Raw genomic sequence first — 19,914 nt, 5'->3', positions numbered from 1 at the left:
GATTTTACCTTTAAAGTACATGTGGGTGTGCACACACATATCCTTCAAACTGAGGACAGAGACTATCTCTGGGGAGGGGGATTCTGAGAAGTGGAGGCTCACATTTGACTTATTTAAAGTTTGAGTACTGGATTCTTACACATTTTAAATATCATATTTTTCCATTTTAAAATGCAAATTTGGGAAATACTAGTAAAAGTGTTTTAATTCTTTAACAATAAACTGGATGATGTTTTTGGAGTCTTTCTAACACCAGCTTTCCCAAATACCTTTTATACTGTTCTCTAAAGGCCCTGAAAGTTTTCTCTGAAAGAGGAAAAAAAATTACAACCTAGTTTTCAGTTATTCATTATAATTGAGGCACAAGATTAGACGATGGATAAAAATAACATAGATAATTGAAATTTACAGAGAATCTTAAGTATGCATCTCTGAAGTTATTACTCTGTCATCCTACTCTGTCATCTTCTGGCTTGAACTACAGGTGCTAAAATGACCCTAAGGCATGTCTCAAAAACTACCATTGTAAAGATAGGGAGGATAAGGTGTTGGCAGAGATCAGATCTCACCAGCTTTGTCAATTAGCATCACCATACGGGCCTCAAAATGAAATTCTGAGTTTCTTCATTTTAAATACCATCCTAAGGAGGTAAAATTTCTGGGTAGAAGTTTTCCTTGCTGCCAACATTTCCACAGCCCCTTCAAGCTCTAAGCCTGTGATCAGCAAACTTACTCTGTAAAGGCCTGGTAGAAAATAGTTTAAGCTTTGCAGGCCTTAGGATCTCTGTCAGATATACTCAGCTCTGTCACTGTAGCATGAAAGCAGCCACATACAATACATAAATTGAAAAATGTGACTGTCCTGCAATAAGACTTTATAGACAATATATTTTAATTTTATATTATTTTTGCATGTCACAAAATGTTATTTTTATAACTTTTTCAACCATTTAAAATGTAAAGACCATTCTTAGCTTGTGGGCTATACCAAACAGGTGGCAGACAGCAGGGTTTGCCAACCCCTGCTCCACGCTATTTGCCTGATTAGAGATGGGCCCCACTCACCCCACACTGCTCTTTATGAAAACATTACTGCCTCAGAAATTCCAGAAGCCAGCTTAGAGCTGTGTTAGAACCAACACTGCTTGCTTTCTAGCACCAGAAGTCATTATTTAAGACCTAGGAATTATCCATAAACTGAACCTCTTTAGCAAACCTGCCAAAATACTTGCTGCTCCATGGCTTGATGCAGGTAAAACTATAAATTTCCAGAATAGCAGATTTGCAACTTTGTTTCCTGAAGTTTTCTTCTTCATCTAAACTAATAGTGTTTGAGCTCTGAGCAAGAAGGCCTGATTCCCTCTGGGCTTGTGTCCAAATTTCATGTGTTTGAAAGTTTTGTTCAATCCCAGGGAGTTTTAAACATATTTTATAGAGACTCTGAGTGTGAAGGGAGAGTGCCAACTGCATACTTTGACATTTTAGCCACAGGAAAGGAGTGAGGGAAGCATCAAACAGCGTGCGGTTCATCGCTGTACAGGGAGGAAAGCTACTTGGGGGAATGGGGAAGAAATGAAAAGCTCTCTGTCAGAGCTTCACCTAAACCCCACCTTGGAGCAGCGGAGATTAATGATAATGGCAGATCTTTGAGCAGTTGATGAGAAGCAGATTCTTACATGGCTGGAGGCCATGAGGAAGGGATCCCACAGCAGCACCCTCTCAGCTAGCACACTGTGGTCTTGGTACATTGAAGGGTGCGGGGCTAATGACCACCACCGGCTCTGGAGGAGGGCCATGAGGTTGCTTTGCTGGGCATGGTGAGGGAACAGCTGATTTCCAGCTGCTGAGGCAGACAAGGTAATATAATCAATGCAAAGGTAAAACTCCCTTTTCCAAGGCTATCTCCACCTACCTGCAACAACTTCCTAACCCAAATAGAATAATTTTATTTCCAAATTGGCACACTCACAGTAAGTTTAAATTATTACCCCTTCTTCAGTCTGCACCTGCAAGATTAAACAAAGAGCCACATGATTTTATTCACAATTAATCTCAGCTCCTAACGCTAAACAGACATCCCATTCTATACACGAGCTAGAGAAAGATAATTGGAATTACAAAACACTCAGCAATTCAAAAGAAGAAAACTAATTTTTAAAAATGGAACAAGTGATCTCTTTTGAAACAGACTTGTTCCAAGAAACAAATGTTTTAAGTCTCTAATTTGTAGTTTCAAGTTTTTAGTGAGATTTAAGAAGACCCTATACTAATAAAGCAGGGACTAGCAGGAATGAAAAGGAAACAATCTGAAAATGTAAAAGTATACTTGAAAGTGACAAAATAATAATTACCACATTTTAAAAGAACACAATAAGGACAGCAAACAGAATACCGGATGCTGTAGAAAACAGAATCAACGAATTAGAAGACATATAGGAAATTCTTCCAATATCAGAGTAAACAGTTAAAGAAATAAAAATTATTAAACAAAAGATGAAAGAAGTAGGGAATAGATTCAGGAGTTGTAACATTTATATAATAGGAATTTTAGTAGGTCTGAATAGAGCAGAACAATTAGAAGCAAAAAGAATAAGGAAGAGGAGGAAAAAAAAAGAACAAGAAAATTTTCCTGAGATAAGTAACGACTTGAGTTTTCAATTGGAAGGGCTCAGTTACATTGTAAATACGAATGAAAAAAATTTACAACTGAACAAATACTGGTACAATTTCTGAATTTCAAAGGAAACTTTCTAAAAGCATTTTTATCAGATAGGAAGAAAAGGTAATTTTCCAACGAAGGAAAGAGAGTGAATTTAGCATCAGCTTTTACCCTATCTACAGTATTTAAAAACTAGATGACAAAGGAAGGTTGAAAGAGTTCTGAGGAGAAAGACAGTGACGCTAGTCAGGTTATAATAATGGCAACAGATCCTCTCAGATATGTATGAACTGATAAAGAGGGTCACCCATATATCCTTCCTCAACCAATTACTCAACATTTTTCAACAACTGAGAATAAAGTCAGAACACAATTCCAGTAATCAGAGTATAACAGAAGAAATGAGCGTTAAACAATGAAATGAGTGTGACTAGAATTAAATTTAAATGATTGTGGTTGATGTATTTGTGATCCTTACATTAACATTAAGAAAAAGAATTGAAAAAGAAGATAAAGAAGATGCATGAATAAACTGGATTTTAAATCCCAGTTTTTTAAATCAATGCTATAGGTTGAGGGAGGGGCAGTACAAGGAAAAAATCACATACTAAATATCTCCTATTTTACAAGAAAAGAAAATGTATAGTTTCATTCCTAACAATAACAGAGAAATATCAATTTTACAATTATGTCTTTCAGAATTTAAAAGCATAATTATATTAAAAAGAAATATAATGAACATTAGAGAAAGGACTTTGGTTTCAAACTAACCTGGTATAAGGCTCAGCTGTCACAAATTACCGTATGTGAATTTGAATAAAGTATTAATCTCTTTAAGCTTCATCTTAATAGGGATGATAGTCATTCTTTATTAGAGAATTATTTTGAAGTGTAGCTGAAATAAAATGTGTCAACTGCATAGCTCACTGGCTGACATGTGGTGGCTGTGGAATGTTAACTGTAATTAAAGCGGGGTGGGGTGGGGGGTGGTGCTGGGACTTGATAAATTTAACAAAAGACAGGAAGAGAAAATAAGGGGTAAAACAAATAGTTGAATTAAACAGAGAGCAGAAACAGGTAGAAAGAAACAATACCAAATATATCAGTGGTCATGATACTTGGAGATAGATTAAATTTTTCAACTAAAACACAAAGACCTTCAGACAAAGTTTTAAAAATACAGATACTCTGTATGACATCTTTAAAGACACATCATTATTTACTCAACAAATATTTGAGTGTTTACTCTATCCCAGGCACTATTCTAGGCTCTGGGGATATAGTAGGAAGCAATAGACAAGGCATTGGACCAGATATTGGGGGCTGCATAACCTAGGCAGAGGGTAAGTAAGTATAAAGGCCCTAACTGGGGCTAAGATGGGTCTGGGCATGTTCAAAGGAAAGTGAGCAAGACAAAGGTAGGTAAGTTCAGAGAGGTAACTGGGAGGGCTGGAATCAGATTCTATGGGACCTTTCAGGCCTTGTCTGGACTTTGGATTTTACTGTGAATGGGAAGATGAGTCACTCTGAGCAAGAGTGATGTGATCTGACTTCCTTTCTTGATAAGATCATTCTGATTGGTGAACTGAAAATGGACTTAAGAACAGTAAGAGTGGGAGTAGAAAGATCAATTAGGAAATTAATGTAATAATTCAGGAAAGAGATGATATTGTCCTAGATAAGAGTGGTAGCAGTGAGAATGGTAAGAAGTAGTTGGACTCCTCTGGATATAGTTAGAATGATTAGTTGCCTGCATGTGGAAAGAGAAAGAGGGGTCAGCAAGGGTGACACCCAGTCTTTTGGCTGGAGCAACGAGAGGGATGCAGCTGAGAAGGGAACTGTAAGAGGAGAGCAGGTGTAGAAGAGTGTAGTTGGGCATCCTGTTGTAGATGTGAGGTACCCTTAGCAGAGATGGAAAAGTAAAAGAAATAGCCAGCCAGAGCTTCGACTCTAGAGAGGCCAGAACCAGAGATGTAAATTTGATAGTAGTCAGCATATAATGGCATTTAAAGGCATGAAACTGGTGATATCACCTAGGAAGGGGATGCGAACTGAGAAGAGAAGAGGTCCAAGGACTAAGGCCTGGAACACATTACTGTTTACAGATGGAGGACAAGGGGAAGAACCAACAAGGGGATGGAGAAAGAATGGCCAATGGAGTAGAATAAAAACCAGAGATTGTGAGAGATCTTGGAAGCAAAGAGGAAAAAGGGAGAGAATAAACAACAGTGTCAAACCCTGGTAATAGGTGAAGTAAGATAGGACTGAGAATTGACCATTGTGGTTAGCAATGGAGAGTTCACTGGTGACCGGGACAGAGGTGGACTGGTGGGGTAGTGTGGGTGAAACTCTAAATGACAGGGTAGAAGAGACAAAGGGAAGAGAGGAACTGAGAAGAGAATACACACAACTCTTTTTAAGGAGCTTTACTATAAGAAGGAGTCGAAAACTGGGAAAATCAGTAACTCAAGAGACACATGGCATCAAGAGAAGGTTGTTTTTTACTTAATGAAAGAAATGTCAAGATATTTGTTTGATTATGCAAGAGAAAGAGGGGTCTACTGCTGTAGGGACAAAGATTTTTAAAAATTGGAAGGCAAATAAAAGCAAAAAATGTTAAGATATACCAATATAAGATGAGACAAAGTAGAACTCAAGACAGGCATTAAATGGGATAGAAGTAAATGATCATTTGACTGATAAATTATGGAACAAACTAAGAAAGGAGTTAAAGAAGTATTCCTCAAAAGAATAGTGCACCCAGATGAATTTATGGGCAAGACTGTAAAGTATCACTTCTTTGGATTTAAACGGATCAAACAATAAAAAGAAGGAAGATATTTCAGTTTATTCAAACCAACTAGCAGAAACCTGATACCAAAGACTGACAGAGAAGTAAAGAAGAAACAAAGTATATCTCTGTTATGAAGACTGATACAAAGAGTCTTAAATAAAATATGAGTAAGTTAAATCCAGCAATATATTACAAGAAAAACATAAAATCCAGATAGGATGTATTCCAGAAATACAAGGATGGCTCAACATAGTATGACTAGAATTAATCATATTGTTATTTAAAAGTAAAAAAATAATTTAAATTGTCTCAGTGGATGTTAAAAGAGCATTTAATATAAATTCAGTTAACATTCAGGATAGCAAAATATTCTTAATTTAGGCATACCTCAATATGATAAAGCATATCAATCTGAAACCAACAGCCAGTGAAAACCATATATAATGATAAAACATGAGGTGTTACTAAATAAGTCAAGGACAAGAGAAAAATGCTAACTATCATCACTTTTTAATAGTATTCCGGAAATTTTAGTCAGTGTAATAAAACAAGAAAGACATTGTTAAAGGCGTAAATCCTAGAAACAAAATGATAAAATGATCATTTTTGCAAATGATATAGAAATCTAAGTGGATAACTCAAGAGAATAAAAGGAAAAATTGTTAAAACTAATTTTTTTAAGTTCAATAAAATGGCAGGATGCCAAAGACATATAGGAATCAATAGCTTTTTACAGACTAGACCGATTTCTAATTAAAAATTCTAGTACATTCTAGACAAAAGAAAGGTAACGTGAACCACGTATGTAATTTTTAATAGTCTAGTCACATTTTGAAAAAGCAAGTGAAATTAATTTTAGTATTTTATTTAACCCAGTATGTCTCCAAAATATTATTTCAACATGTAATCAATATCCTAAAACTATTGTTGAGATACTTTCAGTCTTTTATTTCATACTAAACCCTAAAAATCAGTGTTTGGGTTTTTTTGTTGCTTGTTTTTTTGTTTTTGTTTTGTTTTTTGGTGCCTATGGTATTTCTTAATATGGAATAGCCACATTTCAGGTCCTCACTAGCCATCTGTGGCCAGTGGCTATTGAACTGGACAATGTAGCTTTGTGCCTAAGAAACTGTGTAGGACTTATAAACTTGAAAATACCAAAACTTCTAAAGAACATAAGAAGAGGTTTCAGTAAAAAGACAAACATATGACATACTCCTAGAAGTCTCAATACTGTAAAGATATCATTTTTCTCCCCCAAATTATTATATAAATTCAACACAAGCCCAGTCAAAATTCCAATGACGTTTTTTGGGAAGACTGGACAAAATTCCAGAGACTGGAAGCATAAATGTCAAAGAATGTCAAGAAAATTTGAAAATGACAAGTAAAAAAAGATCTGGAGTTTGTCATATCAGATATCTATACCTATCATCAAATATTTATATATTATACCAATTTACCAAAATTATAACAATACAATACTGGCAGATCAATAAAGAGACTAAAAACAACTATAGGTAAGAATTTAGTATATGATAAAGGGGAAATTTTTTAAAAGTGGGAAGGAATATATTAGTAAATATATAGTTTTGGGGCCACTTATAAAAAATATACAATAACATCTATTTTATATTTTATACAAAATCAATACTGCATGAGTTAAGTATTTAAATAAAAACCTAGAAAGCAATAAAATGATAGAAAATCTGTAGTTGAATATTTACCTATTTATGTTTTTTTGGACTAGAGAATCTTTTTAAGATAGAAATCATAAAGAGAACAATACATTTGGTGATGAAATATTCTGTTTATCAAAAACATAAGTAAAAAGCTAATTTCAAACGGATAAAATAATTCCAATATATATTAACAATAAAAATATTAATACATAAGAACAGCTTTTATAGATGAATAAGAGAAAAGATGAACAATCCAAAAGAAGAAAACAATGGGCGAAGGACATAAATAGGTCAATTTACAAAAGAGAAATGCAGAGTTTCACCTATCAAATTGGCAAAGATAACAAGATGATGATCATATTTCACAAACGTGCAAAGAAATGGACACTCTTGATCATGACATGGACAATCTTTCTTGAAGGAAACTTGGCAGTATATATGAAAAGCCTTTAAAACATGCATATCTTTCCATTTATATGAGGTACCTAAACTAGGCAAATTCATTGAGACAGAAAGTAGAATAGACTTTACCAGGGGCTGTGGAGAGGAGGAGTAGAGAGTTACTGTTTAATGGGTACAGATTTATTTGTTTGGGATGTTGGAAACATTCTGGAAATGGATATGGTGATGGTTGTATAACATTGTGAGTGTACTTAATGCCACTGAATTATACACTTAAAAATGCATATTTTACCACAATTTTAAAAAATTCCATTGCATGACTATAAAAATTTATTAAACCATTCTCCTATTGTTGAACATTCAGGTTTTCCCCAAAATTTAACAATTAAAAATAACATTATGGTTAAAATAATGTGTATCCTTTTACACAGCATTTTTATTTGTTAGTATTTATCCTATAGTAATAATGAGTAACATGTGTAAAGATATACATTTTACTTCCTGGCACTGTTTGTCATAACAAAGAGTGGGAAACCTAAGTAACTAACATTATAGGATTGGTCAAATTATTGTACACAATGGAAAATTAGACAGCCATTAAAAAGTATACTACAGACATATACCTATTGATATTAAGGGAAAATGATTAAAAATAGTGTGTGTGGTAAACTTCAAAGGAAGTTAATGTTCATATGTGCATAGGAAAGTATCTGGAAGAATATATAAGTTTTGTCAGTGGTTATCTCTGAGTGAATGGGATTTTGTTACTTTTTTTATGCTCTTTTTCTTGCTTGTCAGTATTTTTCTGCAATAAGCATGAACTCCAATTGTAAAAAACAAAGCAAACAAGCAAACAAAAAAACTTAACAGAAGAAACTTAATTTTGAACATTTAAATATCTTCATAGTCATTTCTGCTTTCTCCGAAGTAATACCATGCCTTCACTTACTATACAAAGTGCCCCTTCCCTCCCCACAAAAGAAAAACCAACTGATAGAGTGTCTGTAAGTTATTTATTATATGGCACCAGCAGATAATTCTTTCCCTGAACTAAATAACTATAAATTAGATTATATTAAGAAATCCCTTTGAGCTTTTGATTTGCTTCTTGGCTGTCCATTGTAGGTATATGTGCAAAGCATCTAATGAAAACACTTTCTACTTTTGGTAATGAGTTGCCTTTTATAAATGAGGGAGATGCTGTCCCTGGAGAAGGCTGCACATGAAGTATGTAAGACATTCAGGTATCTGAATGGAACCTCATAAAATGAGAGCAAGAAAACCAGAATGCCCTTTAGAGTATCCTCAAAGTTTGTGCAGATGTAGAAAGAATAATACTGTGAGTTTAGAGGTATAAGGCAAACAGATCCAATCCTAAAGGCATTTTTGTTTGGGTGTCCCACACAGTAGCTGTAAATCTAGAACAGGAAACTTGAAATCATTAAGGTCACATATTTATAACATCATATTCAATTAGGTTAGAAAAGTGCAATTTCTGTCATCATGTCCTAAAAAGATGTGTTTTTCTCTCAGATCTCTTATTAAAAAAAGCTCTCTATATTGTTACAAATAGGGCTGTTTTCAGTCAGTTACAAGGAGCAATTCAATTACTAGATGGTTTAGTGCAGTAACTGACTCCAGACTAATTTAATTTCTTTAGGTCTCCAAAGATCAATTGATCTGACTTGTCCCATCCCCAAAGGCTGCTTAGAAAAAATTCAGACTGAAACACCTGGAAATGAAATCCAAAACCTTGGCCAATTTCACACTACTTAGGTCATCTTGCAAACTTGCAGCTAGTTACATAAGATGCTCTCTTGGCCCTCAGACCATTGAAAGCTTCTTAGCTTCATGTACATGTGAGTGTTCCCCACATCAGGATGTTTATTAAATAAGTGGAAAATGTGGCTGCGTGTGTTATCAAATCCGTCTCTCTAAAGGGTAGTGAGTCTGGGTACTTGTCTCTCATGAGCACAAGTGCAACAAAAGGGGCTATTTTTACTCTAGGAGTAGTTTATTAAGACTATTAAAAGTAGCTTAGATGGGGTAAAACTATGCTCATCTAATAAAATATAATTATTTTACATTTTGAGATTTAGAAGTGCTTTCATAAATGTCATCTTACATGGTTCTCATAATAAACCTTTGAAGTAAGCAGGGTTATTTTCTCCATTTTTCTAGATGAGGAAACAGACTCAGGGGTTAGGTGACTTCTCTAGGATCACTCAGGCAGGAAAAGGCAGAGCTGGGGCTCTAACCCATGACTTTGTCTCTATATACCATGCTCATCCACTGATTTGAGACAGAAGATATGATGCCCACTGTAAAAACACATCACTTACTTCCCGACTGAGCCACTGTTTTCATTCTTGCCTGACCCCTGACTAGAACGGAGAAAAAGTTCACATATTAAAATCCCATTTGCATAAACCCAGTCTGAATCAGTACCTCTGGCACTCCAGAAATAGGAGATAAAAAAGGCCACACCTAAATGCAAGTAGCCTTTGTAAATGGACTCCTTTGTCACCCACGCTGCTGATACCACTTTCTCACTGACTTGGGTCTTATGACCTATTTGCACGCCTATGTCCCACCTAATTGGAGAGTTATCTCCTTGCTATCTCTCTGCATTTTGCAATGGATTTTTCAACAAGCTCAAGTTTCCTTCCCTGATCTCTCAATACCCCACAGTCACTTGTCAAGCACTCCAACTAATTAATCTTTTCTACTCAGATGCCACAGTTCTACCCAACTTTCAGTCTCTCCTGCTGGATACTTTGTCTCCTCACTGAGCTTCTATATCTGTTCCCACAAGTCAAAACCACACGCCTATGCGCTGCCATTTGGGAAGGATGAGGGAAGGATAAGACAGATGTTGCTAAAACACGTAATCATCCTTTAATTTGAGTTTCCAGGACAGGTCAGAGAGAAGTGCTGAGGTCAGATGTGACCATGTGGTAGGTAACAAAGAGTGTGGCAGAAACACGTAGCAGTCGGTAGGGAAATCACACAAAGATTTGGAGATAAAGCTAGGGTACCCCACCTGTCAAAAGATTCCAGGCCACGTAAAAGATCAGATACAGAAGATGAGTAAGAGCTGATGATCTAATGTGTGAAATGGTGACTATAGTTGATAACATTGTATTATATAATTCAAATTTGTAAAGAGAGTGGAACTTAAATGTGCTCACCAAAAACAAAACAGAATAAGTACAGAAAGTTACATAGTATGTTTAAGGGATACAAATAATCTTCTCCTTGAAAAAAACATTTTTTGACATTAATTTTGGGCGAACTATGCACCTCAATATAGTCATTACTCATCACGTAGACAGTCTCACACCGTGTGAACCATTTTAATTAAATAAAAAGTGGGGTAAATTACGGCACATGATTGTCACTTGCCTTCTTAAAGGTCCTGAGATCTGATAGCTTTCCTATTAAGTATAAGCAGTCTATGCTGTAGGTAAAATATACCCCTTGATTTAAATGGCCTCTCCTTGTTTCAAAATTCCAAACTACCTTTATAGTCTTTATGTTAACAAATATATCCACTTCAGAAGGGAAAGGCTATTAAGAATCTATTTCTCTGTGGATTGCCACTCAAGACATGAAGCTTAATATCATGTAGAGGACTGTGTCTTTGATAACAAAGAAGCCCCGTTGAAAAAATGTCCTGTCCAAAGAAACCACTTCACTCAGAAATTGAGTGTAGAATAGATCCAGCTGCTGCAGCTGTCAAAGCTTAAGCAGTTGCATATCTACAGGGTTTATAACTGGAAGGGAAGGTGGGGCAGAGAACTGGAGACTATACTGAGTATTGGAGACTCTATACAGTGAGGTTATGGCTCTTTGGTGTTGAAAGGAGTGTGCTCTTACAAACTAGTGCTTCTCTTTATCTTATCTAGGCAAAAAAGTAAACAGAAAATTCTCATTACCTCTCAATGTCAGTGAGCCTGGAGGAGTCCCGGAATCCTTTGGCAAAAGGATTACTATCTATTTTCAGCTTGGTTATCTGGAAAGGGAAGAAAGTGTAACAAAACTGTATCATTTCCATGGTCAAGGAAATAAAATCAGAAATAAAAAGTTTGTTCATTTTCCATCATGGCACCCCAAGAATATCTTAATGTCTCTCAGTATTGTGATAGAGGTTAAAATTGCTAAGGAAGTTCACAAGAGGCCTAAATTGGGTGGAATGGTCAGAGAAGGCCTCAGAGAGAAGGAAGTAGTTGAGGACAGACTGGTCCTAAAACAGGCTGGAAGTCAATGGATAGAGACAGTTTGAAATGGGGGCCTTTTACAAACAGTGTGGCTGCCGTGTGAAGTATTTAATAAGAGAGTAGTGAAAGGCTAGAGCTCGACTGGGGAATAGGGAAGCTGTCTAGAAGGCCAGCATTGGTGAGTAATGGGGAATAAAAACAAGAACGTTACCTCATGCTGACTTGGCAGCCTCATTTGTTAATACCATGGGTACCGATATATACCATAATGGATACCACAATAGTAACTTCATGTTCAATACTATATGAAATACCTGACATAAATACATGATATAAAGCTTTCAGCATATAAATTTACCCCTGTTCCCCTTTCCATCTGACTAAATAAGAATCAAATTAGTGGGTCTCTTATTATCCTCCCATATAATGTTACTTACAGACTGTATGCTTATATGGAAAAAAAAATTTCCTAATAAGAATCATAGTCTGAAGTATTAAGTGTCTATGTTGTGCTAGTCATAATTTTCGCAATATTAATGCAGAAAGATCCATTAAAATATATGCACTGCACCTTCACGGAAAAATGTTAGGTTACAAAGAAAATAAATAAATAAAACATTGATTAAAAGATGTTCTACTTGCAAAATTTCTGAGTGTTAAGAGCTAAAAGGAATGGAGGAGAATTATTGGAATTAGAACGACAGACACCTTTAAAGAGAGTCATAGCTCATTTGTGTCAAAATGAGAACCCACATTCATCTTTGGAAAGAGAGACACACACAGAATAGTCTTAACCTGGAAAAAAAGTTATAGATTGAGGGCGGCATGCCTTCCTCTTTCAAAGTAAGGAATAAACACAATCAAAAATATATCTATTTTGAGATATATAATAGTTTGAAATACTATTTTGCCAATAAGCAACTTTCCCTTTGATCAGAGTGTATCTACTTTTCATTTTAAACTATTAACATCTAAAGAATTGTTTTTTTCATTACAAAAGACAGTCTTTTTTTTTTACTTTTCAAGTTTTCTTAATGTGAGCTAACCAATGTACAAGCTGCAAAAAGCTATTTACCTCACTTAAAATAGAACTTCCCACACTATCCTTACCAGAGAGACTGAACTTCTCTATCATTAACACTGGCAAGTTGTAAGATTGATTCTTTGATATTAGTTTTTAAGGACACTTGACAGTGCCTCAGAAATGCTCATTATTGTCCCATGCACATTCACTCTACAGTAGCCAAAAATAAAATTGCTAATTTCCTTTTCAGCTTAGTTAATGGACAATGGTAAACAGTGAAGGAAATAAGCTAGATAAGTAAGAAACCTGTTCTTAATGGACAGCAACAGGTCTTTGTGTGCATAGAAAGAAATATACAGGAACCACTGAGGTTGCCCCTAAAGTGTGGCCATCAAGAGTTTGTAGAGAACATTCTCTCACACTCAGCCACCCCTTTAATTAAGGGCATGGATTTCTAAAGGGTGAAAGCCATTCTTCTAGCCATTCTTTCAGACTAGGATTTAGTATTAAAGGTCAGTTTTCAGGGCAAAGATAAAAAGTTTTATTTGTTTGAAATAAATTACAAACATTTTCTAAAGCCCAAGCAGTCAATATATTCTAGAATTGTAAAACACCAACAAGATTTTTAAATCCTCAAAAATGGGATTTCTTTATCTTTTTCTACTGAATAATTATAAATGAAAATACTTTAGATTTCTAAAGTGCTTTATAGTTCATGAAAACACTTTCACAATAATTTATCAACAGAAATGAGATCACATGGTCCCTAAAATTCCATGGAGCAGGCAGAGGCATACATAGAACTGGAAGTGGTTTAAGTGCCACTAAAGAAGCTGGCACCACGTCCCCTGCAGTGTTAGGTGATGTTAAGTGTGAACCAAACCCAGATAAAAGCTTCAAACTGAAACTGTAAGATACAGCAATAAAGTTAAGTCTTCAAGTTCAATTCTTACAAGCTCATTTATAAAAAGTGAATGGATTTGCCAATGGATAAAATTTTCTGGAGACAAAGGCAAATAATATCTGATGGAGAAATTTTGAACGAAGTCCTTTTGCAGCCATCCCTCTAAAATATGAACCATATCAGGAATTCCCTGGTGGTCCAGTGGTTAGGACTTGGCGCTTTCACTGCCGGGTCCCGGGTTCAATCCCTGGTCGGGAAACTAACATCCTGCAAGCCACGCAGTGCAGCCAAAAAAAATTTTTTTTAATAAATATAACAAAAAAATGTGAACCATATCAAGCTTTGTTTGAGTCTTTATAAACTAAAAGAATAGAAAATATTATCTATCTGTTATAACAGTTAAAGAACCACCTTTGATCCACTTTGTCCCTGAAAAGGATTTTGAGAATTGTATTTGTTGTTATTTATATTTCCAGGAGGTAGACTGTTGGCTCAGAATGTAATGATTGTGGAGTTGTCGTAGAAAATAAATATTCTCAGTGTGTGTGTGTTAGTTGCTCAATTGATGTGTCACCATATCTAGTATTACTGCCATAACTTTGAATGAGGAAGTGAATCAAATTCAACACAAGTTTTCAGATTTCTTTGGAATTTTCTTTCATTTATTAGAACTTTCTCTTTCCAGTATCTTTTTGGTCCTTCTTTCATCATCCCCAAGAGTATCAATGGTAACTTTTTTACTTTACATTTGATATAATTTCAAACTGAAGGGAAGTTTCAAGAATAGTACAAGATGTACTCATACAGCTAGATTTACCAGTTGGTTCAGCAGTGATTTAACTTTAGTGTGTTAATTACAAAAGGAGCTCAAGAGAGTAACCAGGTATTTACTTTCTCTATGGACTATTTTATCTAATTCCAGGGAAAAAAAATTGCTTTTGGAAGTTAGAGAAAAAAAGCTGAATGGATCTCTTACTACTAAAATTGTACGGGGGCCCTGAACTAACCACTACAGTCTTGAACAGGCTTTATGGAGTACTGATTAGCAGTACAGGGACTGTGGGTAGACTTCTTAATGAGCCCACCGTGCTCACTGTGATATCACAGACTCTGAATCTACTGGGGCACCAACAATAAGCACCCCAGAAATGTCTTTTGAACTTTGCTTCCAGGACAAGCAGTCAGAAATATGATTTCATATGTTTACCAGTTATAGACTAGGTGAAATTCTTGAGTCTACATAAAAAGCATTTTGTTTTCTATTTTAAGATAAAGTAATTTTTAAATAGCAAAGTTTTAACATTCTAGTTAATCATGCACTTTTAAAAGGTCAGGCACAGATTTTATTCCATGGATATTTAAATAAAAACCAGTAGTTAATAGAAAGAAATTCATTTCTGCAGATATAGTTTTATATCCCTTTATGAAATGTGGGAGAACGAAAAAGTTACGTATTTGAGAACCAATGAGAGAAAGACCTGAGTTATATACAGTGATGTCAGTTGGACATCATTTTCCTAATATAGAATACCTGCAGCTTGTAAAGCTGTTGAACAGCATCACCCATGTCAAAGGTAAAGCTAAAAGAAAGATCCAAAAATAGTCAGCTACCAAAAACGTATGTAGAGAACCCATGTGAAACTACAAGTATGTCTTTATGATTCAACAACAAATTTTAAAAGCAGCAATATTTTTCATTTTATGAGGAAGAAGAATTAACAAGGACAGCAGTATGTGCTTAAGAAATCCTGTTTCAAGTGTATGTACATATATGCAAATCACTGACTAATTGTGGTCAAAATACACCTGTTTTTTCATGTATTATCTTAATAATATGGAACATAATACACTTCCTAACCAAAAAAATTCATTCTTTCAACATCTCCTTTATAGATAAATATATGTATAAATGGAGGGCAGATTTTGACACTGCCATCTGCACCAAAGAGAAAGGGACTTTTTCTAGTAGTTATTATTCCATGTGATATTACTGGACTGAATATAGCTGGGGTTCCCAGCCACAAGGTGAAATTGGCCCTCAGAGACCGTTTCTCCAATTATCAGGAAAAGATCTGTCCAAAGGCATTTAAAAATGAAACCTGACCTACACTTCAACTTTACAGCAATGGCTTGCCTGCTCAAAAACAATGTATGACCTTTAAATCTTATATTATAAAATAGTTTTTTGAAAGTATAATGTATTTAGCTTTAATCTAATAATGTAAAGAAATACAATCATTTCCTCACAAAAACCAGAGGAAAAAATAGGAAAAAGGTCCCCTTTTCATTACTTACAAATAAAACTACCAGACACAATAAATGAGAAGCTTTTTCACGAATTCTAATGGAAAATTTGATTTGGCTTTTAATATATATGTAAATAATGTCCTATCCAAAGTTTAAGAGATATAAAGGTGGTCCTAAGTATGAACTTTTAAATCTTCTTTCTCTCTTTTCTCCCTGTTCTTTGTGCATGAAAATACTCTAATATTTATACTGTACTTAGTACATATTTGTTTATTTCCTATATATTTATTTTATGTTTATTATGGGTAAATCAGTAGACAAGCATGGTATAGCAGTGAAAAGGCAGTAAATGTGAGGAGGCCTAGAAAGAATCAAGGATAACTTCAGAAAACTGTATAAGACTAATGAAAATACTAACCCCCAAAATGATTTATTCACCCCACATGAATTTCGATTGGTCTTATGAGGTCTATAAACCATTTGCAAAAATGGCTCATTAGTATACCAAATCAAATTTTTGACTATTAATTGAATTTCAAATATATATGTGAGTAGATTTCACTTCACCACTGTGGCTGCCATCTTCTTTGCCTGTAAACTGGGACTAAGAAACAGACCATCTTAGGGAACAACTGTAAGGATCAAATGAGATGCTGTGCATAAACATGCCTTTGGAAATTGTAAGGCACTCTATAAATAAAGCACATGGTGACTGTTGGACTGTCTCTGGAATGTCCAAAGAGGATTTGCCACCATTTGGATTTTTAAATGTTAGTGGCAACTTTTCAATGAAATAAATGAATGCACAAATGTTATACTATTTATCTTTAAGTAAAAGCACACACACATGCACACACACATACACACACACATACAGCATTGTGCTAGGGATTATGGCTTTAAAGGTGGGTGCACAGAAATAAACTCAGACATGGCAGGATCTATTGAGAAAAGCAGTACTGAATTTAATCACTTATTGTGGGTTATTTAGCAATGAAATGATATATACTAATCATATTAATCGTTACACTTAATGATGCAGTGAAAGGTAGCTAGGCGCTGGTAGGTGGATTTTGAGCCTATTTATAATCTTAATTAGAAATAAACATTTTCAAGAGGAGCAACTAGTTTTGGGATATGTGTTTATTAGAATCTTAGCCTATTTTAATTTAGCAGTATTTTCACATTCAGTTTCCCAACCTTGACACTGTCAGTGGTCATTTTCTTTGGTAGCAATCCAGCAGGATGCTACCAAAAAGGAGGAGTTAATACCCAGAAGATGGTTCTTTCACTTACCAGATTTGTGACCTTGGGCAAGTGTATTAACCACTCTGAACCTCAGTTTCTTCATCCACAAAATGAGGCTTATGGGGCCTTATTCAGGGGATTAGTGTCAGAATTAAGTGAGATATTGATTAAAAATATAGAGAGATTCTTCTAAATTAAAATAAATCCAAACCATGAACCTTAGGTGGATACTAGTTCAAAGGCGGGGGTTGGGGGGGAAGGCTATAAAGACATTTGTAGGTCCATCCCGAAATTTTTAATATGAACTCAATTTTAGATGTTGTAAAGATACTGTGGTTACAAAGTAATCTTATTGTCAGTCTAAACTTGTAGAAGTACTTACAGGTAAAGTATCATGATGCATGCATCTTAGTTTCAAATGGTTGCGAGAAGGGGGAAAGTATGTACATGTACAGAGATTGAGAAATGGGGCAGGGGAGGTAAAGCAAATTGGAAAAATGTTAATTGTTGAATCTGGGTGGAGAGTATACGTGGTTCATTTTACCATCTGTTTAACTTTGGGATATTTGAAAATTTTCTAGATAAATGTTGAGCGGAAACAAAAGAATTCAGTGAGGTAATGTCACTAAAGCATACGGCTCCTATTAGAAACAGCTAATGCCAGTGGATATTTTGACTGTCAATATAGGTTGATTACCATCTTGTTACACTGGCTGCTGTCAGTGTGAAGAGCTCCCTGCACACAGCAGGTAAGCAGTGAGCACTTGCTGAAAAGAAAAGAAAAGAAATTAACATAAAGAACTGAAACCCTCTAAAAAGGATGTCTTGAATCCATCAGGGTCACATTCATTGAGGGTCCATTCATTGAGAGGAGGTGAGGTTCCCCTTTCTTGGGGACACCAAGCACCAAAAGAGGTTAGGCTTTTAAACCTAACTACCTGGATTCATATCTGTGATGGGAGCAGCAGGGTCACATTGGATAAGTTATTTAACTCCATGCCTCCATTCTTTGAACTGTAAAATGCAACATAAAAATACTGTTGTTCCTATCTCATAATATCATTGTGAGGATTAAATAAGACTGCACTTTAAATGGTGCCTTGCGCACCCAAATATTAGCTGTTATTATAATTATGTAGATAATAACCTCCTATTCCGTGTTCCATGATATGAGAGGTCCTGCCAATATTTATTCAGGATTGCTTCTTCATCAGTTAAACCAAATCTAAGGTGTTACACTTAGAACTTTCCTTAATTTTGTTCTGCCCATAATTTTCACTAAACAATCCCAAGTTACCTATTCTTGCTTTGGCTCCCTTTACAGATAATTCTGATAAAAGCAATGAACTTTCCATATGACAAGTTTTTATTTCATTCTCAAACATCAGCAGGTTTTCTTGTATTAGTATAAATCTGATGTTTTATAATATAAAAGCTACTAATTCAGTTAGTGTAAATTGAATTAAATGTTTCAGGAATCTTTTTAGATCCTGTGATACCTGTATTACATGTGTCCTCAAATAAATTAAAAATGGGATTGTTGATGTCAGTGTTCCAGATTCTAAGAGAAATAGCATTATGTTTTAGGGCTTTGTGGGCTTCACTCTATACCCAAATTTTTAGCTTGGGCATTCTCTGAAAGTTGCCACTGCTGTGTTGTTATCTTAAGGATAATTAAAAAGTTATAGTACTTTGCTTTTACTTAAAGATAAATAGTATAACATTTGTGCATTCATTTATTTCATTGAAAAGTTGCCACTAACATTTAAAAATCCAAATGGTGGCAAATCCTCTTTGGACATTCCAGAGACAGTCCAACAGTCACCACGTGCTTTATTTACAGAGTGCCTTACAATTTCCAAAGGCATGTTTATGCACAGCATCTCATTTGATCCTTAACAGTTGTTCCCTAAGATGGTCTGTTTCTTAGTCCCAGTTTACAGGCAAAGAAGATGGCAGCCACAGTGGTGAAGTGAAATCTACTCAAAGTCATATGGAAATTATAGGTGCTTATGCCTTACAGACACATACCCACTCTGGCCATTTTTCTACATCCCTTCTCTGACTTCCTGTTTCCTCATCTGTGTAGGGCTACCTGGGCTTTCAGTTTCATCTTCTTGCTTTTCCTGAGAGACTCAACACCATTTTTGCTTGGTTGACCATCCCACTCTGGACTCTGAGCCATCTATCAGGCAGCACCTAACAGTATTCACTCAGAACCCAAAATATAACATCAAGACATGAGGAGAGCAAGAGTCCTGGATACCTATAACCAGTCAAATAAAAGCAAGACACAAAACCCAGAGTAAACTGACAATGTGAGTTCCTTTTACTAAAGTACAGTGTATCAAAAGGAATTCTACTTCTGATCCATTCAGACTGTGGAAAAGTTACTTGTCCTCTCTTAGCTTCAGATTCCTCACTAAAGAATGTTACTGTTACCCCTGGCCTTCAAGATTATGCTGACCATGAAAGAATACATGGGGAAGTATCTAACAGGATTCAGTCCTTAGCAACACTTTGATAAATATTTACAGTAGAGTTGGACTAAGCCTTATGGATGAAGAAATGCATAAATTTTAAATATGATTTACAACAGAGAATAGAAAATATATAACTCAATATTACAAATTAGATATCTTGATGTTAATTAAATACACAACTGCTTACATACTACAGTCTATTATCTAAAGAGGCATTTAAGATCATTCTACTAGAATTATCTTACCCTGAA

General features: G+C 35.2%; 1 protein-coding gene across 1 annotated transcript in view; it reads right to left on the bottom strand.

The window, feature by feature from the left end:
- Positions 1-19,914, bottom strand: part of TBX20 (T-box transcription factor 20) — a 50,695-nt gene that overhangs the window by 16,998 nt on the left and 13,783 nt on the right. The window contains exon 6 of the mRNA XM_030856973.2: positions 11,476-11,552. Within this exon, the coding sequence (XP_030712833.1) occupies positions 11,476-11,552 (77 nt within the window). The remainder of the gene's footprint in view (positions 1-11,475; positions 11,553-19,914) is intronic.

This window comes from Globicephala melas, chromosome 9, assembly GCF_963455315.2.
Source record: "Globicephala melas chromosome 9, mGloMel1.2, whole genome shotgun sequence".
Classification (NCBI taxonomy): Eukaryota; Metazoa; Chordata; class Mammalia; order Artiodactyla; family Delphinidae; genus Globicephala; species Globicephala melas.
Note: the sequence above shows the minus strand (reverse complement) of the source record. Positions and strands in the feature narration are given on the sequence as shown.